Source organism: Taudactylus pleione, unplaced genomic scaffold (genome assembly GCF_031769625.1).
Source record: "Taudactylus pleione unplaced genomic scaffold, aTauple2 ptg000485l, whole genome shotgun sequence".
Taxonomy (NCBI): domain Eukaryota; kingdom Metazoa; phylum Chordata; class Amphibia; order Anura; family Myobatrachidae; genus Taudactylus; species Taudactylus pleione.
Window position 1 is genome coordinate 3,036,993 of NW_028284887.1, and position 27,664 is coordinate 3,064,656.

Here is a 27,664-nt window from a genome sequence, read left to right on the forward strand (position 1 = left end):
CGCCTGCCCTGACCTCGACTATGTCCCTGGAGATGCACTGTCTGCCGCTTGTTCAACCTCTGCTACATCCCAGGAGATGCACTGTCTGCCGCCTGCCCCGACCTCTTCTACATCCCTGGAGATGCACTGTCTGCCACCTGTTCAACCTCGGCTACATCCCAGGAGATGCACTGTCTGCCGCCTGCCCAGACCTCTGCTACGTCCCTGAAGATGCACTGTCTACCGCTTGTTCAACCTCTGCTACATCCCAGGAGATGCACTGTCTGCCGCCTGCCCCGACCTCTTCTACGTCCCTGGAGATGCACTGTCTGCCGCCTGCCCTGACCTCTGCTACGTCCCTGGAGATGCACTGTCTGCCGCCTGTTCAACCACGGCTACGTCCCAGGAGATGCACTGTCTGTCGCCTGTCCTGACCTCGACTATGTCCCTGGAGATGCACTGTCTGCCGCTTGCTCAACCTCGACTATGTCCCTGGAGATATACTGTGTGCCGCCTGCCTCGACCTCAGGTATGTCCCAGGAGATGCACTGTCTGCCGCCTGCCCTGACCTCAGTTACAGCCCTGGAGATGTAGTCTGCCGCCTGCCCAGACCTCTGCTGCGTCCCTGGAGATACACTGTCTGCCGCCTGCCTTGACCTTGGCTACCTCCCTGGAGATGCACTGTCTGCTGCCTGTTCAACCTCGGCTACGTCCCTGGAGATGCACTGTCTGCCACTGTTCGACCTCGGCTGCATCCCAGGAGATGCACTGTATGCTGCCTGCCCCGACCTCGGCTACGTCCCAGGAGATGCACTGTCTGCCGCCTGCCCCGATTTCAGCTACGTCCCTGGAGATGCACTGTCTGCCGCCTGCTTTGACCTCGGCTACATCCCAGGAGATGCACTGTCTGCCGCCTGCTCCGACATTGGCTACATCCCAGGAAATGCACTATTGATTTTTCTATATTGTTCAATTAATAAAATAACGTTTAAAAAATAAAGGTGTCTTGCTTAACAGGAACTGTGTGAGGAATAAGGGCAAGGCATAGTAGGGCTAAAAGAAGCTTTATTTCTAAAAGGTCAACAGAGATGAGTTTAGAAATTGTGTATATTATATATTCTATTGGAAAACATAGACGGCCAGATTGAGAGGGACACTTAATGTTGATGCCACACACAAGCAGCCTATGTTTTAAGTTTGTGCATATAAATAAATTAGGGTCCCCCTCCTGAGGATTAACACAGTCAGACCTGGCAACAGTAAACTACATGTACAAATGCCTTTTTACTTTAACTGGTATGCGCACCCTGACCACAAATCTATAAAATACCATGCAAGACATCTGGTCAAATAGGTCATGAAAATATGAATGGGTATGTATACATTTACAGTATATGCACTATGCAGTAAAATCATCAATACATCGTGCACATGGAATATCTGGGGCTGGACATCTGAGACAGAAGAACCTGAACTCACAGCTCAGTGATCCACATGCGAGACTGGATTCCTGGCTGTGGACAGATTAAGGTCCACATGGGCCTGGAGCTGAAATTTGCAAAGGGCCTGTTGTGTGCCGCCTCAGGGGGTGTGACTAGTGGGGCATGACCAGTGCTGTGGGGGTGTGGTCTGCACAGGGAGTGTGGTATGCATCACAGGCTGTGGCTAGCGCCTTCCTTTAATCACCTCCACTCTGCTTATATCAACAGTGTGATGTGAAAGTCTACAAACAAAAAAAGAAAAATGATCACATGAATTTGAACCATCTCTACAAAAGAGCATGTGGGTCAATTAGTGATGTCATGAATGTGACATCTCTCTATATAAAAAAGGACCTAATCTTATTACTAGTTATACCAAGAAGATAGTCAATCTATATCCCATAGTGAGAACAAAAAAAAAGCAACTCAGCGAAGCTTATACCTGTATACATATACAGTATATGTACACACACATACATTATGTATGTAAAAGCAGAGAGAGGCAGCACACCAGGGACTGGCACAATGTAGAAAAAATATGTGGTGACAATTTCTACATTGTGCCAGTCCCTGTAGATATTTATGGGTTGGTTTTGGAAGGCACCAGAGCATCATATACTGAATTGACCGAATTACTTAAGTGTTCGGCGTCAGCAGTATGAGGTGAAAGTCTCCTGTGGGCCTATTTTCGATGGGGGACCTGGAGCTGCAACTCCACCCGCTCCATTGTTAATCTGGCCCTGGGCAATGGAGGAGGTGACCCTTCAGTGCTGGCACCCGGCGGCAGGCACCTCCATTGTCTCCCATACTTCTGCCCCTGAGCAGTGGGTGTCCCTATGCTCGGCTGTGCTGTGGAAGGCATTAGCATATTTTAGCAAAAACGATCCGTGAGTGTATGCAGTTGTGATTGCATTAGCGTAAATCTTGGAATCAGGCCCTCTGTTTCCTGACCATCCTGAGACGACATCCTTCTCCTTGTCATCTGCCTTACCCTTGGCTTGTTTCTCTTTATTTTCAGAATTTCCCCTTCAACTCAGCTACCAGTTCTAAGTTACTCTCTGTGCTGTGACCTAGGCATAACCTTCCAATAAACCCCATAACAAGTCTTTAAAGTTTCTCTCAGCCTACGTAGTCAATGGGCAAAAAGCCTCTGATTATTAATTTTGGAATTCTGATCTGTAAGCTCAGCTTCTTGGTAAATAAGGACAGATGGACAAACTTGGGGAACAAGAACTCAGCTACAGTGGATTCAGGGCCTGATTCAGCAAGGATTGCAGTTGGTGGGTTCCACTTTGGGGGTTACAGCACCTTTTAACAGACGAGCCAGCCGGCCCTTGATTTATGACACAGGCGCACGCTTGGTGCTACTTTGTTGATGCACATGCGGCTACAGCGCACACAATTCACAAACACAGAAAAAAAAATGTTTATTTTTTTGGAGTGCACTTTGGGTGTTACAGTACCCTTTAACAGACGAGCCAGCCGGCCCTTGATTTATGACACAGGCGCATGCTTGGCGCTACTTTGTTGATGCACGTGTGGCTACAGCGCACACAATTCACAAACACAGAAAAAAATATTTTTTTTATTTTTTTTGGAGTGCACTTTGGGGGTTACAGCACCCTTTAACAGAAGAGCCAGCCGGCAATTGATTTATGACACAGGCGCACGCTTGGCACTACTTTGTTGATGCACGTGCGGTTACAGCGCACACAATTCACAAACACAGAAAAAAAAATATATTTTTTTTGTTTTGGAGTGCACTTTGGGGGTTACAGCATCCTTTAACAGAAGAGCCAGCTGGCCCTTGATTTATGACACAGACGCATGCTTGGCGCTACTTTGTTGATGCACTTGTGGCTACAGAGGCGAGCGCTCGCTCTACAGTGGCAGAACTCCCGGAGACAATGGTGTAATTTGCCACCAGGCGCCAGCCCTGTAGGGGGCACCTGGCTCCATTGTCCCCCGGCTGTTCCGGGCACTGCATGGAGAAGGAGCGCCGCTGATCGGCGCTCCACCTCCAGTGGCATAACTACGGGCGGTGCAGGGAGTGCGGTTGCACCCCCTGCACCCTCCATTTGCCGGGCGCCTGCTGAGTGTGTTACCAGCGGGCGCCCGCTCCTTCTTCCCTCCCTCCCCCCGGCGCCAACGGCAGCCGAAGCTCACTCCTGAGCTCCGGCTTCCGGGCCCCGCAATGCACTATGGGAGTGACATCATGACGTCACTCCCATAGTTCCGAGGAGCAGGCGCCGGGGAGGACGGCAGCAGCACTGGAGCGGGGATTAAGGTAAGTATTTTGTTTCTATTTTCTTTTGTGTGTGTGCACGCGCGCGGGGGGTGTTCACTACTGGGGGCATTACGGTTGTCACTACAGGGGGCTTACTACAGGGGGCATTACTGGGGTCACTACAGGGGGCTTACTACTGGGGGCCTACAGGGGGCATTCCTGGGGTCACTACAGGGGGCTTACTACTGGGGGCCTACAGGGGGCTTACTACAGGGGGCATTACTGGGGTCACTACAGGGGGCTTACTACTGGGGGCACTACAGGGGGCTTACTACTGGGGGCATTACAGGGGGCTTACTACTGGGGGCATTACAGGGGCTTACTACTGGGGTCACTACAGGGGCTTATTACTGGGGCACTACAGTGGGCTTACTACTGGGGGCATTACAGGGGGCTTACTGCTGAGGGCATTACAAGGGGCTTACTACTGGGGGCAATGCAGGGGCCTTACTACTGGGGGCACTTCAAGGGGCTTTACTACTGGGGCACTGCAGGGAGCATTACTACTGGGGTCACTACAAGGGCATTACAACTGGGGGCACTACAGGGGCCCTTACTACCGGGGGCACTGCATAGGTGTACAACTACTGGAGGTACTGCATAGGGGGACCATTACTGGGGGGGCACTACATAGGCGGGCACTGCACAGGGGGACCACTACTGGGGTAACTGCATAGGGGAAGCGGCAGAAGCTGGGGCTGGCATAGGTGCTGGGGGGGTGGTTAATTTTAATTGGGGGGAGCACCAACATTTATCTTGCCTCCGGGCACCTGGGATGAAGTTACGCCACTGTCGCTCTGAATGAGGGCGGCCACTTCTCTGTAAAGAGCCGGCCTTCTGGCCGCTCGCTAAGCTGTGGGTGACCACCCACAGCTTTAGCGAGCGGCCAGGTTGATGAACGCGATGGTCAAGACCATCGTGACCATCGGGGCTTGCGACGAGACCCTTGTGGTAGGGTTTTGTCTGCGCAAGCCCCAGTGAGCTTTCGGCTCTAATAGAGCCGGTAGGTCACCACTGACATCACGAGTCAGTGAGGTCGCCCCCAAATGGCAGGCGTTCCTTCGGGAACACCTCCGTTTGGCCAGACACCCCCCCACCCCACCTAGAAAACGGTGCGAGCTGTCGATCACCATTGACAGCCGCCCCTTTTGTAGTGAGCCCCGTTGCGAGATAATTTCTCTCTCGCTACGGGGCTTGCGCACGCACAGTGCGACCGCTGCAGGTGCGCAGGGCCTCAACATCGACTCGCTTGCGAGCGCTCAGCGCTTGCGAGCGGGTCTGAATGAAGCCCACAATTCACAAACACAGAAAAAAAGAATACATTTTTTTTTGGAATGCACTTTGGGGGTTACAGCACCCTTTAACAGACGAGCCAGCCGGCCCTTGATTTATGACGCAGGCGCATGCTTGTTTGTTGATGCACGTGCGGCTACAGCGCACACGATTCACAAACAGAACAAAATAATTGTTTTTTTTGCACTTGGGGGAGCACCCCTGATGGACAGATCACCGCCTGGACAACACTACAGCACCCCTTTAGGACTACAGCCTTTATGGGACACTGCACAACACAGCCCAGCCAGCCCCTATGGACAACTGACTGCACAACACAGCCCAACCAGCCCCTATGGACAACAGCAGCACAGCACAACACAGCCCAGCCAGCCCTAACTCCCACCCTCCCTCTTCACTGTCCACAGCCGGAGTGAAAAATGGCGCCAACACGGGGACCTCTTATGGAATCCAAAACCTGCGAGATCCGACAGCGGGATGATGGCGTTTTGCCTCGATTTCAGATCCGAGTCAGGCGAGAGAACTCGATCGGGGGGGTACGGATTCCATAAATCCGAACCCGCTCATCCCTAGTTTAAACACTATTGCCTGGCCGTGCAGAAATGATCCATTGTGTTCTCCTACGCTCTCTGTGTGTCAGGAGAGCTGCAGTGTTTGTGGCTGGTCAGCCGTGTCTTGCATGCTGCGTGGTTGCCTGATGTGTGTCAATGTTACCGATGTTGTTGAAAGTAGACGGACAGATAGGAGAAGGCAGCAGTGAGCATCCCTATGCTTGGTTAAGCTTTGGAAGGCATTAGCATATTTTAGCAACTGCGATCCGTAAGAGATCACAGTTGTGGATGCATTAGCGTCCGTCTCTGAATCAGGTCCTGAGTGTACAATTACAATATTTCCAGGAATGTCAAGAAGTCTAGGTGACTATATCGCAACCCATCAAAGGAAAAGGATGGCGAGCATAATACTGCAAATTGTGGGTCCAGGAAAAGGGACTAATATGACACTATTCTATGAGAATCGTGTCATTTTGGTTCCACTCCTCTTCACAGACCTGTAGTTCATAGCATTATGCCATGAGATGATGGGGCCTAATGATAAGAAGTACCATCCTAGCCCCCAACCATGATCATACTGCATCTCCCCCCTCGTGCACTCTCTCTGAGGGGTGTAAATAAATGTCGGAAACTATGTCAGACCTGGGCACTGGCCGTATAGGCAAATGCCTAGGATGCCATTACTACAGGGGGGTGTCCGTCAGGCACTGTGGTGGGACTGGCTGCAATTTAAGCTAAAATCTTGCCTAGGGTACCACATTGGTCAGGTCCAGTTCTGTGACATAGGGGTCTATTTATTAAGCAGTGTTAGGAGACAGAGTGAAAAGTGATAAGAAAGTGATAAGGTGCCAGCCAATCAGCTCCCAACTGTCATTTTTCAAACACAGCCTGTGAGATGACAGTTGGGAACTGATTGGCTGGCACCTTATTACTTTCTTATCACTTTTCACTCTGTCTCCTAAGACTGCTTAGTAAATAGACCCCTAGGTCTGCACAGTGCTGGTGGGAGGGGTCAATGTTTTTGACAATGCAGCAGCAGTGTCGGGGGAAAAAGAGCTGCGAGAAACATCACAGGACCTCGGGGAGTGCAGGTACGTTGGGCTATAGTATTTTATTTGTTGGAAATTATCTTTTAAAATGTACTTGCCCTCTACTAGCAATAGAGGCATCTAGTTTGTGATCTGAACCAATATTCTTATTCTTATAAATATAACTTGTGTTGATTCACTAGTAACTAGTGATATGACTGGCACATGAGTGTTTCATTCCTCAGTGATGTCATTCATTTCTGGGAAAGTTGGTTCAATGCACAGAACTGGTGTACTTCAATAGATCTATTCCGTATCAGAATCCCTTCTTCCCAGAAAGTCTGACATTTGTGAATAGTGTGCGGATGAAAGGTAGAAACGGTCTTCAATTTGTAATGCTGGCAGAAGAGTAATTCTAATGCATTACGTGGAAAAACTGGCAAGTTTAGAAATGTTATAATATCTCTGTTCACTCTGATAAATGGATAAGAGTAATTTGATGGAGCACATCTGCAAGAAGTTTGAAATGATAAACCGCTTTAGAATGAAAACATGTTTATAAATACATGTTGGTAAAGCCATTCCAACACATTGGATCTGCAAATGATGCCATTAACACAGCATGTGTCACTGTCAGTGCTGTCTGTAAATGGCTCAATGTATGAATGGTATGGAATCAGCTATCTCCTCAGCCAGGCAATGCTAAGCAGTAAGACTTTAATATGGGCTATTCATTTAGTTCGAAGAGGAAGTTTCTGGAAATAAGATGATTAACTTTTTAGGGCTCTATTTATCAAGTACTGAAACTACTGCAAACATACTCCATTACAGCTTCATTCCATTTAACAAAGGGTTAATGCTGGAGATATCAGAGATTTCTCTGGACTTAACCTATTTACCTGCACTTTCTGCTGTACCCATAGCCCTCTATGAGGTTGGGTGTCTGCTGTCATACTTGTTCACCATTGCAAAGGATTGTTTGACAGTGAATTGTTTGGTTAAACTAAAAGTAGTCTTTTTCCTGGTCCCCTTCTGGGATGAAGATTCACTGACAGCACAGCAGCAGCAGGTGTAGTACTCAAGGATCCTTCTGAGGAACCATGGATAGGAGAGGAGTCACTCATTCTTATGGAATTGGATGCAAGACTACTTCCGATCACGAATGAGGATGTTGATGATGATGCAGGTGTTGTTTTCTGGAGATTACAGGCGCTTGGATCCAGATAGAAGGGAGCAGCTAGGTGACACTGCAGTCCATTGTTATTCGTTTTTTTTGTCCCCAAAGTTTCAGAATTTTAAATACCCTTTCCAATTTGATGAATGCGCTGCAAGTGACGTAACAGGGAGGAGGTTCGTAGATGGTTAAGGTCCTTACCTCTACTCACTGTTACATGGCAATGATTACAAATGGCTTGGCAAAGGTTGTCTGGATTTGGGTGGAAATAATTCCACACATGAGAAGTAGATGTTTTGGTCCTTTGCCCAGGCATGGCAACAATGGGATTTTTCCCACCAAGGACAACAACTGTTGCCTGATTTACAGTTTTTACACAAACATATTCACCATCAACATCCTCATCAACATCCTCATCATCCTTGTTGTTATAGCCAACTACGTAAATATCCTCCTCATCCTCATGGTGCAATTCCACAGAAGCATCCTCAATTTCTACGTCAGCATATTGACTTGTGCTGCTCATCCCCACATTTGCAGAGGGCACACAAATGGTGGAAGGAGGATCCTCTTCAAGTACAGTATTAGAAAGGTCAGGCTCACACATGGCAACCACGGACCCACTTGGACTCTCCTCGGGGATCTGTGACTTTTCGGAGCACACAGTTGGTTCCGGTGTCTTACTCGTCTTAACAATTTCAAAATGTTTTGTACCTCTCCTACAAGCAGAAGGGCTTAAATCATCACAACTAAAACCACCAGTCATAAATTATTTATCCTTTCCTTGCCACTTCATGTAGTGAATGGCATATTTCCAATTTTTTGTTTCTCTAACGCTAACTTAGCTTTAGATTTTTTTTCTTTAACAGGGTAAAAATTGATTTTACATGGCCTGACTTAAGCCTTGGTGCATCGGCCTTCATAGATGATGTTAACGGTCTTGCATCGTCATCATGACTGCTGCCGGCAGCTACAAGAGGATCCTGCTCTCCTGTCATGTGACTGTCACTCCGGTCTTGTAGCAGTGTCACCAAGCAAATATAGCACAGCTAAGATGCGGCTAACACACACAACCACACAAAAAAAAAATATTAAAATTGAGGAAGAGCACTCCTGACCGATGCAGCAGCCCCTTGTTAAACGACACAGACAGCACCCCTGTGCAGCTACGTTGCTGTTAAGTGTGGCTAATGCGCGCACACACACAGAAAATAAAACACTTTTATTAATTTATTATAATTTTTTTTTACACTGTGGGGAGAGCACCCCTGAACGAGGTAGCAACCCTTTGATAAACAACATATGCAGCAACCCTGCAGAGCTACGTTGCTGATAAGTGTGGCTAACGCGCTCACACACACAGAAAAAAAAAACACTTATTAATTTGTTTTTGTTTTTTTACACTGGGACGGAGAGCACCCCTGAACGAGGCAGCAGCCACTAGATAAACAACACATGCAGCACCCCTGCGCAGCTACGTTGCTGATAAGTGTGGCTAACGCGCACATACACACAGGAAATAAAACACATTAATTTGTTGGGTTTTTTTACACTGGCGGGGAGAGCACCCCTGAACGAGGCAGCAGCCCCATGATAAACTATACAGGCAGCACCCCTGCGCAGATACGTTGCTGATAAGTGTGGCTAACGCGCACACACACACAGAAAAAAAAACACTTATTAATTTGTTTGGGTTTTTTTACACTGGGAGTGAAGAGCAACCCTGATGGACAGAGCACCCCCTGGACAACACAGCAGCACCCCTTTATGGGCTGCAGTGACACAGGAGCCACTGAAGCCCCCCTCTTCTGTCTGCAGCACAGCTCCTAGTATAGATATAGTCAACACAGCCCTCATGGACAACAGGCACAGCACAGCCCAGCAAAGCAGCTAGCCCCTATGGACATTGGACAAAAGCCAGCCAGCCCCAATGACAACCCCTATGCACAGCAGCCAGCCCCATGCACATCAGCAGCACAGCCCCTCGCTTGCGTCCTCTTCACTCAGTCTCCACAGCCGGAATGAAAATGGCGTAGAACGCGGGGAACCTTTACACAATCCAAAACCCGCGAGAATCCGACAGCGTGATGATGACGTTTTGCCTCGCTATGAGATCCGAGTCAGGCCGGAAAACCCGAGCTGACTTGGATCTTGGCTCGGATCACTAAGTTCGGGTGGGTTCGGATCTCTGATATCCGAACCCGCTCATCTCTACCTTGAATGCCTCTGCCTAATTGACAGGCAGAGGCATTTAAGGGGCTGCGGGGGCGTTGTTGGCCCGCGTTCCCGTAAATGGGGCGTGTCCACCCGTTTTCCGGGAGTGGTCAGCCCAGAGACGTCCGCAGTCTGCTGCGCTCGCAAGCCGGCCAGCCTGAGTAAGCTGAAGCTTACTCGGTTTACTGAGCTGCCGGACGCCCGGCGCCGCCCACCATCGATGGGCGTGATGGTGATCTCGTTGCAGTGCTGGGATCGCAAATGCAGCAGGGGGTGTCACACACCTCCTGCTGCATTTGCATGATTGCAAAGATCGCATTGCAAAGCTGCCTGTGTGCAGCTTTGCAATTACGATCCTTGCTGAATCAGACGCTACTGTACATGCAAAAGCAGACAGGGATTTCCTTGCAGGCACAAAAAAAATAAATAGATTTGCACCACTTGTAACTTTATGTCAGGAGCAAGTTGCGCCTTTTTTGCTCTTACGCCTAACTCTAGATAAGGCCCTTAATATCTTTATGAATATTGCTTCTGTTTGTCGGGGAATGTTTCATTGTTCCAAATCAGTGTAATGCTACACCTATCATGGTATAATATTTTTACTTAGCACAGTTGTGCTGGGTACACACTAGACTAGACTGTTTGTACGCAGCGACGGCACAATATATCGAGCAGTCCGTACACACTGCACGATTTGGTGTACGACAGTCCAATATATTGTTCCCCTGCCGCATCCAGAGGCATGGGGTCGGCCGCCAGATCTTTTGATCAGAAAATGCGACACGGGAGCATGCAAACACCCCTATACACTGACCGATGTGGTCGATTTATCATGCCAATCCGCGTTGGAATGCTATATCGTCCAATCTATTGATTAGTCTGCACGCACCTTTATGAGGATTTCAATTCTCCACGATGTGCCGCTAAACATCAATGTGATGTCCAGCTGCGCATATTACCTCTTAACATGGTAATGATGCGGTTGCTCATTTTCTTGCTGCCTTCCATGGGGTGCGAGGGAAGACGAGCAGAGATACATTTTCGCTGCACATTGTGGATAATTTAATCACCCAACCCCACTCTCCCCTTTATGCTTTTTTGTGGATCTCCTGAATGTGTGTTGGGGAAAAGAATTTAGAGCTTTATCCGTCATAATGTTTATGAAAACAGTGTATGATAGTCTGGAACCGCACCAAGAGGCTTTTCCATCTGGAGAAAAAGTGGGTCAGTTCCAAAGAGCGCTCATCATCTAATGCCTAGGGCCTGACAAAGTAAGTATGGTAGCAATTTAAAAGTCTTATCAGGAACAGCTTTGATGACTTGGTGCCTTTAAAATCTGATAAACAACCAACACTGTATATTGAGTGTATTGTAGCGTGACAGAGAACTATAGCTGCAAACATATTTCCACTTTCCTCTATTTTATCAGGAAATATTAGTTTAGCTATAGTAAATCTCACGAGTCAGGACTAGAATCAGAATTTATACATAGGTGTAAATAGAACAATTAGTTTTTTTTTTCTTTTTTCAAATAGTAAAGCTACTCTTTAATTAACTATAAAATTGAAAAATATTATAGCATACATTACAGTTTGTGTTTTTGTATATGTGTTTTTAGTATGCCCCATTGTTTGGATTTACATACCTTTATGCAAGTATTTTGTTGGCATCTTGTTTATAATGGGCCTGATGTACAGTTGAATACAACTGAGCCGTAGAAGCGTGCACAGAAATAAATGCGTATATTCTCCTGTATGCTAAGATGAATGCATAATTGCAATACACATGCCGCTATCTGTAGTGTTGGATTGCTACTCGTTATCATCGTCATCAGTGGGGACTTTCACAGCCCATATTAGGTGCTTTACATGCTGGGGGGACATAGCCAAATGAGGGAGTGTGTTGCCACTCCATGTCAGTTGCCATTTGTAGAGTATGTGAGGCCACTCTGACTGAGTCGGCCTTGGCTGCACCATCTATGGTGATTACTCCTCCCAGCAAGCTCAGGGCCACAGAGAAACCCATGTAATTTGTACCCATTCCATCCTACCCTCTTAGCGCCCCTAAATCTCAATCAGCTAGGGGAGCATGTAATTACATAAGGACAGCATTGATGGATGTGACTACAGATGTGTACATCTTACCTCTGTGCGCCTTAAACATAACACATGAACGCCTGCGACTTGGTAGCACTGAGCATTTTTCTTGCAACTTTTTACCTTCAAACGCATCTTATTCGCGAATGCGCAAGCAGATTCTGCTGAATAAATCATTTGCGGCATGCCTATATTCTGTGTGCAACTGTGGGTGTATCTGCATGTGAAATACTACGTTACCGGGTCAGCGGCTGTGACACTGTAACGTAGTGTTTCGCATGCAGATGCATCGGTAGTCACACACAGAATATAGGCATGCTGCATATCATTTTAATCAACAGAAGCTACTTGTGCCTCCTATTTTCATCGCTTTGCGAATAATGGTGCCCATACACGGTACGATTTCTTTACCCGATATGGACAGTTTCGATGGGTTGAACAGACCAATTGTATGAAAATAGGTGTTTTTTGTGTGTTCTGCGACCCCGATGCGTATCCCCGCCCTCTGCTAGGTGGATCACAGATCAGATGGTTTTGCAGAGAGATCCCAACCGATCGTTTACGATGTGACACACATCGTATGTACTTTTGTTCATCTGCGATCCAATGTAGGACCTGCAATGTCCCTGGCCACTCCCCGCCGCCATTTCAAATCGTGTACGATAGATCAAATCATATGGTCTTATGTGGAATCGTTGCATTTTAAACACAAATTGTACAGAATCTGAAGGGAAGAATTCTCAAGGGAAATCGTATGGGACACCAGATACGATTACAAATCGCACCATGTATGGCCAGCATAAGATGCATTTGAAGGAAAAAAATTTGCCCGAAGAGACGCTCGGCACCTTCACAGTATGACAGGATTGAGGACTGGGCCTTGTTTCAAATTAGATATGTATCAAATTGAATGTGCTACGATAATGTCCATACAAAATTGCTTGGGGGATTTGGAACCTCGAGGAAAGGGGGTGCAGCTGTGCCAAACAACCTTTTCATCACTGCCATCAAAATAGACGTTTTATGATGATTGTGTAAAGAATTTCTCTTATCTTTGGAAAGTATTATGATGACAGTTTGTGGAGTTTTATTATAGTGTTAATTATCACTGACATAACATAATCGTGAACACACTGACACATTTTCGGCTGCGCACATATAGGCCAGTTACAGTAGTGTCGACTTTGCGCTGCGATGTGCAGTTTCGGAATGCCACATTACGTTTATTGTTGAATTCCCCACATTGATCCTCCATGCAGCAAAAAAAGTTGCCATATTCCACAAGCATTGGACATTCATCTGTAGAGGCCAAAATGTATTTCCTGTATCCTGTATTTCTACATCTTGCTAATGGTGCCAAAGACAAGTATGGAAAACAACTGGGTATTGCGGCAGTCAGTGTGGTGCAGTTAGGGCTGCAATGCTTACACAACTATGCAGGAAATGCAGTGTGTGTACATTAGTATGGGCTAATAATAATCAGTTACAGAAAGCATCCACAAATGTTTTCCCCTAGTATAAGAATGAGTGACTCAGTAGCTGTAAACGCCTTTATCAGACAACAGTCATGTGACATATGCTTTTAAATTCCATGCAGTGTGATTGGACAGATTCTCCAATGGGCATTATAGTTTCACAACATTTTGGCCAATTCCTGGAAAATCTCATTAGCTTGATCGCTCCCCCCCCAGGCATAGGAGACTGCTGCGGCTGCTTCTTAGCAGCCATGAGCAGTCTCCCAGTGCAGCCCATCACAAAACAGATTAATCGATATTTCAGCACTGACCAACGCTGACAGTGGGCGTCTCAGTCCTCACACGGAAAAACTATCTAGCAGCATTTGCATACAGTCGCAGATGGATGACCAATAATTGATGCAGCCGCCGCCAACTCTGAATCAGCCCTATAATGTACATACATATATACTTTAAAAAAGAGTGTATACAAAATCATAGCCTGACCAATGTGATCCTAATGCAAATCCTCTCACACTGACCTGAAAATAAAGTGTCACCCTCCATTCCCATATTTACAGGAACTACTTCTCCGGGGAACGATATAAACTTTTTGTTACATTAAAGTAATGACAAGCCCACTATTGGCGTGTGCTGCCTGGCACTAAATGTCTGCGGCTAAGTTATTCTGACTGTGAGCCTACTAGGCATTGCCAAACTTTTGCATAGAAAGTGATCAGATTAGTTTGGCATGATTGCTGCCTTCAAAAAAAAAAAAACTATGTTGGCTGGTTGTTATGAATTTATATGCGGGAGTACTCTACAGCTCATTAATTGCAATACATCACCCAAATCATAGAATTTTCAGAAAGTAATGAACAAAAGAAGCCAGTTGGATGAATATATATTGATTTTGGCAAATAAACATGTTTTGTACTCATACACATTGTTTACAAATAAATTGAGTTTTGATTTCCTTAAACTTTTGCCTCCTTAAAGTGTCCACCCAGCAGCGATCACAGCAGTACAAACGTGGGGCATTATGTTGGTCAATTTGTCTAAAGTTTCAGCTCTGATTGCAGCCCACTTTCTTGTAGCAACTCAAAAAGGTGATTTTGGCTCATTACACCTGATCAGATGATCCCAAAGGATTTCAATAGGATTGCGATCAGGACTCTGGGGTGGCCAAACCATATTCTTCAGCACCTGTTGTCGTTGTTCTAAGTGAAAATACGTTTTGTAAAGACTGAAGGTATGTTTTGGGTCATTATCTTGCTGTAGTGTGAAACCACGACTAATAAGGCAGGTGCCGGAGGAGATGGCATGGCACACCAGGATGTTGTGGTAGCGTTTGGAGTCCATGATTACTTCGATTTTTACGAAATCACCAATCACACCCCCTCCAGGACATCCCCAGACCATAATGAAACCTCCTCCATGCTTGACTGTAGGCTGAATGCAAGCAGGAAGCACGTGCTCGTCTGTGGCACGACAAACAAACTTGTGCCTCCCAAACACCTCAAACTTTGATTTGTCTGTGAAAAAAAACCTTCTTCTACTTACTAGCTCCTGTACTTTTTTGCCCATAATAGCCTCTTCTTTTCTTTTATGGGCCTAAGCAATGTTTTTTTTGGCTGCAACACATCCCTTCTAGCCAATGGCTACAAGGCAGGGTTTGATGGTCACGATTGATGCGCTTTTCTTGCTCGTTTCCATCAGAGCAGCACGGATATGATGAGCTGTTTGGAATTTGTCCCATTTGGAAAGCACTCATAAATGTTTCCTCCTATTTTGTGGTCACTGGAGGTTGTCCAGGTTGTGGACGATCACGTACGCTATTGTTTACGGAGTATCTCTTGAGGGTACATTGCATGCCACCAAGAGAAACCTTCCCCAGACGGGCAATTTCACACAAACTATGCCCTGCATTTCTCAAAGCAACTATGGCAGATCACTTTTTGATTGAGAACTCCTTCCTGTGAGCCATTTAGGAGACCATTTTACATGTTTTTACAAGTGTTCACAGAATCATAATATGAGGCGAACACCGAAATTCTTCCACTTTGTACTGTATGTGTTGATAAATCGGTTTCAAAACAGCATTGGGTATGTATCTGATATCACTACGAGCACTTTGTGACCTCCCAACTTCTTTACCTCAGGAGAAGGGACCTTTGCGCATGGTGCAGCTGTATGTGTGAAATTAGGGGGTATGGCCTTGCAGTTAGGGGGCACGGCTTTGCGGGAATGCCGCACCCATGAGTTAAAGCATGTGGCTTCATTTCTGTGCCAAACACACGTATAAAGTTCATCCTTTATAGAGAAATCAAAGATCATGGTGGTGTTTTGAAATGAATGAGCTGTAGTGTATATTTCTGCAAGTTATCTCTTAGAATTTACACTAATGAAAGGTTCAATACAGGGTTTGATTTTGCTCTTCTTTTAAATATTAAGGATTAGGGGTAAGTCAGTCTGATGGCATCATAATATTTTGGTCATTTTTACCACAATCCACATTTAAAGTTAGTTGTGGTGTAATATTTGCCAGTAATCGCAATGTGGTAATGCAAATTACCGCATATATTCATCATGCCTCAGGTGTTGGTACAGAGCTTCTGAGAAATCCCTGTCCCATCAAAGTGTTGCAAGCAAAATGAGAGTATCTTTGGGCTGTGCATGCATCATTACTGGGCTAATGCCATCTGATGATGGTGTTGGCTACTGGGGCCAAGTTTTGGAATGCCAAAATACTTATGCATAACTCCCAACTGTCCCGATATCAGAGTCACGCTTTTTTACCAGTGGATGGCTGTGTCCTGCGGGCAGAGGGGAGGTTGGGTGGATACCGCGATGCGCATGCCCATGTCATCTACACACACTGTGTTGGCTCTGTGAGATCCCGGAGTGCTGGACAAACCCCCAGTATGACAAAAATTGGGGCATAGCTTACGGGTACGCCATTTCCTACAAGGTCACGCCCCCTTGCCGCTAAGCCATGCCCCCTAGTTCTGGAGAGCGCAATTGTCCCGGCCTCAGCCTCCCAAAAGTTGGGAGGTATGATGACTTCTGGGGACAAAAATGTCTGGACACGTGGATATCTCTTGCATACCCTCCTTCTTGCATCCAGGGGTTACTTACTTTTTGCTGGTTGCCCCAGAAAACAGCTGTTTTCAGGTAATTTCTGGCAAAAACAGTTTGGTAAATATGAGCTTTAGGAGTTTATAAATGTAGGAAATAATTGTTTATCTATAACTGAGCATAGGTCTCTCACTACAAGCCACCTGAGCAAAGTGCTTTATCATTCTTGATCTTGCTTAGTTGCTAATTCATTTCTAATTAATGCTTGCTTATAAGGTACTAAATTTGATTTTTAAAGAAGAGAAAAATATCTACATGATTGCTGCTTTAAGGCAGGGGTGGGGAACCTTTTTTCTGCCGAAGGCCATTTTGATATATATAACATTATTCGTGGGCCCAGTAAAAGCCATGACCCCTCAGTATGATGTCACACGGGGGGCAGGGTCACAATCACCGGTGATTACAGCGATGGCTGGAGCATCCTGAGGATGCTCCAGTAAGCTTTAAGGGCAGTGGCGTGACCGTCTGTAGCGTCCTGAGGATGCTCCAGGCGGCACTGCTGCATAGATTCTGGGGGCAGGGTGTCATTTTAGGCACCCTGCTACCCAGATGAGGCTAGCAGAAAAAAGCTCTGAGGGCAAGGCCAAATGATTCTGCGGGCCTTATATGGCCCCCAGGCCTGAGGTTCCCCACCTCTGCTTTAAGGAAATATATGAATAATATTATTTTAAAATTTGTAATCCAAATGGAAAAAGTCTTAATTTGTATTTTAAATAAAAAGACAATAATATTATATATATTTTGATCCAAAATGATTTTCAAACCAGATTACCTTCTTTTTATCCAAAAGTAAGAATTGTAATCCAATTATAAATGTCTGTAAGAAAATCCAAGGTAGATCTTATTTGAGTTCAAATGGAAAAATATTAATCCAAAGTAAAATTTCATTATTATGTAATCCAAAAACAAAATGCTTCCATTTGTAATACAAAGAGACTCCCTACTTTCATTACAGATCAACATAGATTAAATGACTCTCTATGTTTGTGTATGAAAAACAATTTACTAGTGCTATTTGGCTCAATTGATATGTATGGACGATTTTTGTATGGCCCATTCATTTCAATGGAGTACATGTAGCACACAACGCCACTGAACTTAATGGGCCACAGAATTATATCAAAAATACTGCACAATGCTGATTAAAACACTCATGACAACCTCTAGTGGTAATGTACACAATGTGCTACCATAGAGTTCAGTGGAGTTTTTCAAGGGCAGTGAGAAATGCTTTGTAAGCAATGAAATGGAACAAGAAGAGCTCAAAATGACCATGTTGTTAGTCAAACACTCCGAAATGCTGGTATGAATGCAAATGGATATAGACACATAGAATAGAATGGGTTTTATTTTTAGATGAATTTGTATGCATTGCATTTGTTTACAAAGGTCAGATATAGTGTTTGAATCCAGTGTAAAATCAGCCTTTACATTACTGGCTTGATTGCAGCTCAGTCTCTCACACGTCTGGATCCTGATGGTCAAAGTTAGGAATTTTCTGACCTGGCACATGTAGGAGAACAGATGTCACACAGATGCAGCAGGAAAACGATGTACAGTTACCATTGGGGAATAGAATGGATGCCGAGTTATTTAAAATTGGAAAATGAAATGATATAAAAATGTGTTTAGTTTTAGTTACAGTATTTTATTTTTCTCCTCATACACACAAATCACTTAGTTGCAGTAAGTTATTATGCAGTTAAATTGTCTATTCTCTCAATGCATGTCTCATCACAACACATACACCTTCTTTCCCAGGAATTGCCGTCTGACTCACCTACTTTCCCAGGTATTTCCAGTAGACTCACCTACTTTCCCAGAAATGTCCATGAGACTCACCTACTTTCCCAGGAATTTCCGTCTGACTCACCTACTTTCCCAAGAATTTCCGTCTGACTCACCTACTTTCCCAGGTATTTCCAGTAGACTCACCTACTTTCCCAGAAATGTCCATGAGACTCACCTACTTTCCCAGGAATTTCCGTCTGACTCACCTACTTTCCCAGGAATTTCCGTCTGACTCACCTACTTTCCCAGGTATTTCCAGTATACTCACCTACTTTCCCAGAAATGTCCATGAGACTCACGAATTTGGGGGACTTGGGCAACCCCCTCGCTATGAATCTCATCATCTTGGCCCCTCCCACCATGATATAATGATGTAAACCTCATCATGTTGTGGGGGGTGGGACCATGTTGTAGCAATGTGCAGTGCCACATACACACCCCTCACATTTGGATCTCCCCCTCAGATCTTCAGGAGGCCAGATGGTTAAAAGGGATTAAGTATATCACAGCTTGCAGTCTATAAATTAAGTGATCCTTTCTCATGATGAGACTGACATTATCTTGCTCTTTCTATTTCTGACTCTCTCTATTGCACTTAGGGTACATATAAATGTAGCATTTCAGTCATCCCAACTGCTCTGGGCAAACCCCAGCACACTGACCACTAAACTCGCATGCAGGTTAGGCCTCATCTCCCAAATCTACACCCAGGGGAGTATCTATAAAGGGTGCAAGGTGTGTGGTACACACGGGCCCCCGGGTCCAGGGGGGCCTGCACCGCACACCCTGCACCCATACTCCAAAATCCCGCATCAGGTCTCCCAGCACTGTTCAAACACCGGAAAAAGGCCGCCGAGGACATTTTTCCGCCATTTTGCGCATGCGCTGTGAGAAGATCGCCAGGAAAATGGCGGCGATCTGCGCATGCACAATAGACCCTGGGCACACTTTAGTGCCCAGAGTCTATTGATTCTGCAGTGCCCGGCCAGCCGCGTCAGTCGGCTGCCGGACACCAGAGTGAGAGGAGGGGGCCCGTGATGGGGGATGCACACAGGCCTCCTCCTCTCTAATGACGCCCCTGCCTACACGCGACCATCAAAAAGCATGTGCTCACACTGAAATGGGGAACATAAGTCACAATGATCAATTAATTCCATGAAGTGAGTCTAACCGTGCAGACGAGTCCCACCTTTATACTTACTGCAAAACTTACATACAGATCCTGAAGGTTTCATGACTTTCCCACACCTCTCTGAGCATTACCTTTGTTTTTGTTTTTTTGCAGATTTTTTACTTACTTTAATTTGACCCAGGGAACTTACAAGATAACTTTGATCAATTCTTTTGAATAGGATGAATACCTTTGTCAAACAACACGTCTCTCGTTTTTCTATTAAACCAGTGGGCTAGATTATAATCTATTTTAGAGCCTCACCTATTCAGGCTCCACTACTGGGAAGTATAATGATGGGTCCCGTATCTTGGTGGGCCAACGTCAAATGCCCATTTGCCCATTTATTTAAAAAAATACATTATTCTAAACATGATGATTTACTTATGTGAAAATGGGCTCTATTTATCAACATTATTTTGACTAAAATAAAGTGAAAAGGGGTGTTTTCACATCCTATTCACATTATTTTAGTATCACCTATAGTTATTACAGGGCAATTGGAGTAGAATTCGTAAAATTCTACTCCAACCCCTAAGTATCACTTATTTTTAGTAAAGCAGATCGCATTTCCCATAATTGCAATGGGAAATCTGATCTGCCAAAAGGTTCCAAAAATAAATTGTAAAAAAATAACGGGGAAAGCCCTGTGATAATAACGCCACCTGGAGGTGGTGTTAGCCAGGGACACCCCCGGTTACCGGACTCCTGCCCTGCTCTAATGGAGAGAGCAGAGCCGGGAGTCGGTCCCAGTGATCAGCTGTGTGGTCTAAACAGACCGCAAGCTGATCACTGCAAAAAAAAAAAATTGGTAAAAAAAAAAATTTACTTACCTGACTCCAGGGACCGGTGATCGGGCCTCCGGTGATGACTCCCCTCCGGTCAGCTGGTCTCCCATAGTGCACTGCTGCCCGGTCATCAGGTGATCGGGTCCCAGTGCAGTATGGGAGATCACCTGACTGGAGGAATGGAGAACAACACCGGAGGCCTGGAGCATGCAGGTAAGTGTAATTAAGGGAGAGGGGGTTTGTGGGGGGGGAGGGGGTATCGCAGGGGGTGGGGTTTATCACAAGGGCGGGGCTTAGCGCTGGGGGGGGCGTAGCAGCGGCGGTCGGTCGGTGCATGCGCGTGAACTTAGTCACACTAGTTTTTGCAAAAATACTGTGATAAGGCTCCGAAGGGGATTTGCAGGGACAGAGCTTTATCGCAAGCTCTATCCCTGCAAGGGATTTGTAGTAAATCCCTGTGATATTGCCTGAATTCGCAATGCGAATTCAGTCGTTAATATCACTCTACAATCTGCATTCAGTATGCGGATTGTAGTAAATAGTGCCCAATATGAGCTGTAGAGCTAGTTCTTATAGTGATTTACTGTTATTTCAGCTTGTGCTAATTGCTAATTAGCTCCTTCTTCATATAGAAACTGGAAGCCTCTTGACCAACAGGATATAATTATCTTTTGTTTATGTCCAATTAACCAACTCATCAGACGCATCAGGTCTCCCAGCACTGTTCAAACACCGGAAAAAGGCCGCCGAGGACATTTTTCCGCCGTTTTGCGCATGCGCTGTGAGAAGATCGCCAGGAAAATGGCGGCGATCTACGCATGCACAATAGACCCTGGGCACACTTTAGTGCCCAGAGTCTATTGATTCTGCAGTGCCCGGCCAGCCGCGTCAGTCGGCTGCCGAACACCGGAGTGAGAGGAGGGGGCCCGTGATGGGGGATGCACACAGGCCTCCTCCTCTCTAATGACGCCCCTGCCTACACGCGACCATCAAAAAGCATGTGCTCACACTGAAATGGGGAACATAAGTCACAATGATCAATTAATTCCATGAAGTGAGTCTAACCGTGCAGACGAGTCCCACCTTTATACTTACTGCAAAACTTACATACAGATCCTGAAGGTTTCATGACTTTCCCACACCTCTCTGAGCGTTACCTTTGTTTTTGTTTTTTTGCAGATTTTTTACTTACTTTAATTTGACCCAGGGAACTTACAAGATAACTTTGATCAATTCTTTTGAATAGGATGAATACCTTTGTCAAACAACACGTCTCTCGTTTTTCTATTAAACCAGTGGGCTAGATTATAATCTATTTTAGAGCCTCACCTATTCAGGCTCCACTACTGGGAAGTATAATGATGGGTCCCGTATCTTGGTGGGCCAACGTCAAATGCCCATTTGCCCATTTATTTAAAAAAATACATTATTCTAAACATGATGATTTACTTATGTGAAAATGGGCTCTATTTATCAACATTATTTTGACTAAAATAAAGTGAAAAGGGGTGTTTTCACATCCTATTCACATTATTTTAGTATCACCTATAGTTATTACAGGGCAATTGGAGTAGAATTCGTAAAATTCTACTCCAACCCCTAAGTATCACTTATTTTTAGTAAAGCAGATCGCATTTCCCATAATTGCAATGGGAAATCTGATCTGCCAAAAGGTTCCAAAAATAAATTGTAAAAAAATAACGGGGAAAGCCCTGTGATAATAACGCCACCTGGAGGTGGTGTTAGCCAGGGACACCCCCGGTTACCGGACTCCTGCCCTGCTCTAATGGAGAGAGCAGAGCCGGGAGTCGGTCCCAGTGATCAGCTGTGTGGTCTAAACAGACCGCAAGCTGATCACTGCAAAAAAAAAAATTGGTAAAAAAAAAAATTTACTTACCTGACTCCAGGGACCGGTGATCGGGCCTCCGGTGATGACTCCCCTCCGGTCAGCTGGTCTCCCATAGTGCACTGCTGCCCGGTCATCAGGTGATCGGGTCCCAGTGCAGTATGGGAGATCACCTGACTGGAGGAATGGAGAACAACACCGGAGGCCTGGAGCATGCAGGTAAGTGTAATTAAGGGAGAGGGGGTTTGTGGGGGGGGAGGGGGTATCGCAGGGGGTGGGGTTTATCACAAGGGCGGGGCTTAGCGCTGGGGGGGGGGCGTAGCAGCGGCGGTCGGTCGGTGCATGCGCGTGAACTTAGTCACACTAGTTTTTGCAAAAATACTGTGATAAGGCTCCGAAGGGGATTTGCAGGGACAGAGCTTTATCGCAAGCTCTATCCCTGCAAGGGATTTGTAGTAAATCCCTGTGATATTGCCTGAATTCGCAATGCGAATTCAGTCGTTAATATCACACTACAATCTGCATTCAGTATGCGGATTGTAGTAAATAGTGCCCAATATGAGCTGTAGAGTTAGTTCTTATAGTGATTTACTGTTATTTCAGCTTGTGCTCAATGCTAATTAGCTCCTTCTTCATATAGAAACTGGAAGCCTCTTGACCAACAGGATATAATTATCTTTTGTTTATGTCCAATTAACCAACTCATGTAAACCCCAGATTATAAGCACTATGACATTGTGGGTCGATAGATTAAGTAATTTGTCTTAATGACAGTGTGTGTTATTGAAAAGAGCAGGAAAATATTTATTTTAGTGCTGCTTAATTTTCCTTTACTGCAGTACTTCTACACAGTGCGAGATTGTAGCTAACGCTAGAAAATGGCAAGCTTAGCCGGATAATGATAACAATAGCCGGGCAGTTTTGATGAATGGTGGAAATTGTGCATTACATGGCCATTTCAGATATATTTGTTCCACTGTCCCATGCACTCTGCTACATGTGCATGAGTTGATAAACGAAATTACTGTATAGGAGTGGAGTGGGTTAAACCTCATAGGCTGAGGGCGGACCTGTGTGGGGAATCATGTGATAATAAGGGTCCTATGGGTTTTAGGGTTGTAGGTTTTGGCAGGGATATTAGAGTTTGTTGGAGGCGGGCTCAGCCTCTTTTGTTCCTGTAATCCCACCTTCCCTCCCTAAATTTTACTTTATTTGCTCTCTTTGGTTTGGGTGATTTCTTCGTTGGCTATTTTAGGCGGGAAATAACGACAGGTTACCTATTAGCGCTGTGAATATTGGTTTACTCTTTGTTTCGCTCACCTTCGTTGACTGTTTATGTGTTTTAGTTAGAGTGTTAATAGTGTTGGGCTTGGGCTGCTGTTAGCCGTTCTTTTTTTGCCACTATATTTAAATTCATTTAATTAATTTTAGTAACTAATTTAATTATCTGTTATTTAAATAAAATAGCTAACAAATTCTTCCAAATACAAGTCTCTGTTTCTTTATTTCAATTGAGTAGGTTTTATTGTTGCTGATTCACACAAGGGTCAATCCTCAGACGATAGGAGGTTTAATGGTTGCATCAGAGTAGTAACAATAGGAGTCATTTACCAAAAAAAGGATAATTATGCTGCAACACAAGATCAAAAATTAATCCTGCTTTTGAGTTTTTGCAACAAGGTTCACCTTCCCTGATATCGGCAATGACTGCAAAAGCGCATAAAACTATGTTGTACAATAGATATAGTTGCTGACTCATCACGGCTTTTCCCCCACTGAAAAATGCAATGATTTGTGGTATATTACAGTGTGATAAGGGTCCAAGACAGAGGCATATATATAATAGGTCCAGGGCACCCACACCACACACCCTGCACCCATATTTTTAATACTTACCTCTCCAGAGTCCCACGTTGGTGCTATAAACGCTGTAAAAATCACCTGGAAAATGGCCACCGCAGCCATTTTCCCGGCGTTTTGCATATGCGCAGTAGGAAAAACGCAGAGAAAGTGGCTGCCGTGCCATTTGTCCGGTGACCTGCGCATGTGCAATAGACTCTGGGCACAGACTAGTGTCCATAGTCTACTAATGCGGCGCTGTGCTCAGTGCGCTGTCGGCTGCCAGAGAGACAGGAGGCTGCACAGGGGCCCCCTCCTCTGTTAATATGCCTCTGGTCCAAGATGACGAAATTCACAACAACTTGCATTATGGGCAGCACGAATGGCGTAATGGTTAGCATTACTGCCTCACCGTACTGAGGTCATGAGTTTAATTCTCAGCCATGGTTAATCTGTGTGGTGTTTATATGTTCTCCTCGTGCCTGTGTGGGTTTACTCAGCGTACTCTGGTTTCCTTCCACACTTCAACAGCATACTGGTATGTTAATTGGCAATTCCTACAAAATGAACCTGTTTGTATCCATATGATAGAGAACATAGGGCCTGATTCAGGGTTGTACGCAGTCCCCTATCGGTCCCAATTGACCGATGTTTTGGGGACTGCGCATGTCCCGGGCTGCAGTGCACATGTTCTGTGATCTCACTGTGACCCCAGGCGCAGACAGGGACTGGGAAATAGGCGGTGATGGGGACCGTTCCCTAAACGGAGGAGTGCAGAGGCCAGGGTCTATGTCTTCTGATGCAGATTTCCTGGCCCTGGCTGAGCAGATCCGCTGGCCACTCTAAGTAAGCTTAGTCTTACTCAGGTGGGCGATGATGATTCGATGCTGTATCTACGGTCGCAGCACTCGGATCTGCGATGACAGAAGGTGTCTTTTTTTCTTCTTGGAGCGCCTCCAGCGGCATTATCATATTTTAGCTTTGCCGCTGTGTCTAAGATGTAGCAGCAATGCTATTAGAGTAAACTCTGAATCAGGCCCATAGACTGCAAGCTCCACTGGGGCAGGGACTGATGTGGATGACTGAAGTATTCTCTGTAAGGTGCTTCAGAATATATCTGTGCTGTATAAGTAACTGATAAAGTGAAGAAGAACAAAAAATATTCTTAGTCTGGGATGTACTAAAGTAAAAATGCGGTAAAAACCCTCTTGTCTGGGTTTTTACCCCATTTCCATATGTACTAAGCCTCGGCCGCACTTTTATCGGTGCAGAGCGTAACACTAGAAAAACCTGGTGTTACCTTATAGAAGCCTATGGGCTTCTTACCGCACCCCGCTCCCAGCGCTTCACCGTCACCCAGCGCTGGCCCCCACTCACCTGCTCTCCATGGTCGCCGGCCCGCGCTCCTCCTGGGTCCTCCGCCTCCTCCTCCTCCTAATCTTCTTCCAGATGCAGGGAGGAGGAGGAGGAGCCCGGGGCTTCCTGCACAGGTGATCAGCAGGAAGCTCCCAGGGCTCGGAGGGGGCAGGGTCCCACTGAGACCCCGTCACCCGGCGTTGGCTGCTTCGCAGAGGGCAGCTCTTATCGCAAAAGCAGTCCTTTGCGATACTAATTGCATTTGTTAGTACATATGTGATTAGTAAGGTTGCGGTGATTGGCGGAATGGTCACCGCAACCTTAGTACATCCCAGCCTTAATTTGTTATTTCAGTAGGGAAACTGCGTACTTAGGTGCATAGTAATAATAATAATGTAAAATAATGTTCAAATCCTGACCGCGGAAGCCCGACGGGAGGAGATCCCGATGGGGGAAGGTAAGCACCCTAACCCTCCCCTCTCCCCCCTAACCCTAACCCTCCCTTAGTGGTGCCTCACCCTAACCTCCCCGCGGGGGGGGCCTAACCGTAATGCCCTCCGGTGGTGCATAACCCTAACCCCCCCCTCCCGGCACCCTAAACCCAAGTCTCCTGAGGGGGTGCCCGACCCTAACCTCCCCCCCGGGTGGTGCCTAACCTTAACCCGCCCTCTCCACAGCCTAACCCTAACACTCCCGTGGGGGTGCCTAACCCTAACCCGCCCTCTCCACAGCCTAACGATAACGCTCCCGTGGGGGTGCCTAACCCTAATTTCCCCCCGGGGTTGCCTAAACCTAGCCCCCCTTTCCCCGGGGACATGAGCATACTTACCCGGCCGTTGACGTCCGGTATTCCAGCGGTATCTCATTAGGGATATCGTAGTTGGCATTATGCCGGGCGGTGGGATTCCGGCGTCGGTATATCGACGTCCAGCATGCCGTCCGCTGGCAATATCACTGCATCCCTATGAAAACACAAGAAATCCATAGTGTGTGGGTACTCTGAATCGAGAAATAGTGCAGATAATTGGTTGTAACTGTCTATAGTGAATATTTGAATTTATCTCCATTCCCTGTTCCTAGTGCGGATAGGATACATTGTTACAGTACGCTTGTTTCTATATTTTTCTTATGTTTTGATGTACTGTTTTTGTTTTAGATATGTATTGAAGTTGATACTGGGCATCATTCAGCACGGATCGCAAGTCTGCAATCACACGCACCCGCTCGCTGCGAAATTATGCAAATGAATGCCATCGCAGCATTATACCAAGACACCCACCACTGTATAAAGCCGCCCACTTCCCATTACATACAGTAAATCCGCAAGTTAGCAAAAACATCAGTAACATCGAGTAACATCGGACCCATACGCACAGTTGTAGTTGAGCTGACCCTGACCCACAACTGCAAAACTTCCTATCACCATCTAGATCTCTGGCTGCGTATGCCCTCGCAGGGGCTTAATTATTCACGCCCCTGTAATGGCATTCAAACGCACAGGCATGCCTGTGTTCCTTCGACCACCCCCCTCTCCACCCCCAAACCGTGCTTCCTGTCAATCGCTCTGCGATGGCTATGCCTATCCGCTGCGTTTGCTTTCGCGATTGCATCGGCCGGTAAGCGCACTGCGGTACATACAGATGCGCAGACTGCAAACATCGATCGGGTGCGTGCTTCCGCAAATTTGCGATCCAAGCTAAATGAGGCCCAATATCCATTTAAGGTCTAAAAAACTATCTTACTCAAATAAGTTATAAGTGATGGTATAAGTCCAGCAGCTCATTATACTTCTGCTGATAATGTTATTCTGTTTTTAGAAGTAATCACCCCGTTTAAGTTAAATGTCAATTCTAATGTTCTCATAGCTTTGTGTGCAGCAAATGAAATCTGAATAACGAACTGGTCTATTGATTTTATTCCTGCAGGATTGATAAAGCGATGCTGGCCAGCCTGAAAGTCAAGTAAGTCTATTGGTTCACTTTCTATTTTCTAAACTGTTTCTCTGATTTCACATGTTTTAGTAAATTATATAGTACAAGACAAAATGCTTTGATATACTGCAGTGTTTTGGACTTTAACAAATAGACAAAGTTGTGTTTCAGCTTTTGGCTTTCATACTTTTTTTTAGAATGTACAGTAGTAGCTATTGCAGTCATTTGTTAAATGGAAACCAACACA

General features: G+C 45.8%; 1 protein-coding gene across 1 annotated transcript in view; it reads left to right on the plus strand.

The window, feature by feature from the left end:
* Positions 1-27,664, plus strand: part of RAP1GAP2 (RAP1 GTPase activating protein 2) — a 911,161-nt gene that overhangs the window by 244,609 nt on the left and 638,888 nt on the right. Inside the window, exon 2 of the mRNA XM_088449471.1 lies at positions 27,412-27,447. Coding sequence (XP_088305597.1) covers positions 27,425-27,447 — 23 coding nt within the window. The 5' untranslated portion in view covers positions 27,412-27,424. The remainder of the gene's footprint in view (positions 1-27,411; positions 27,448-27,664) is intronic.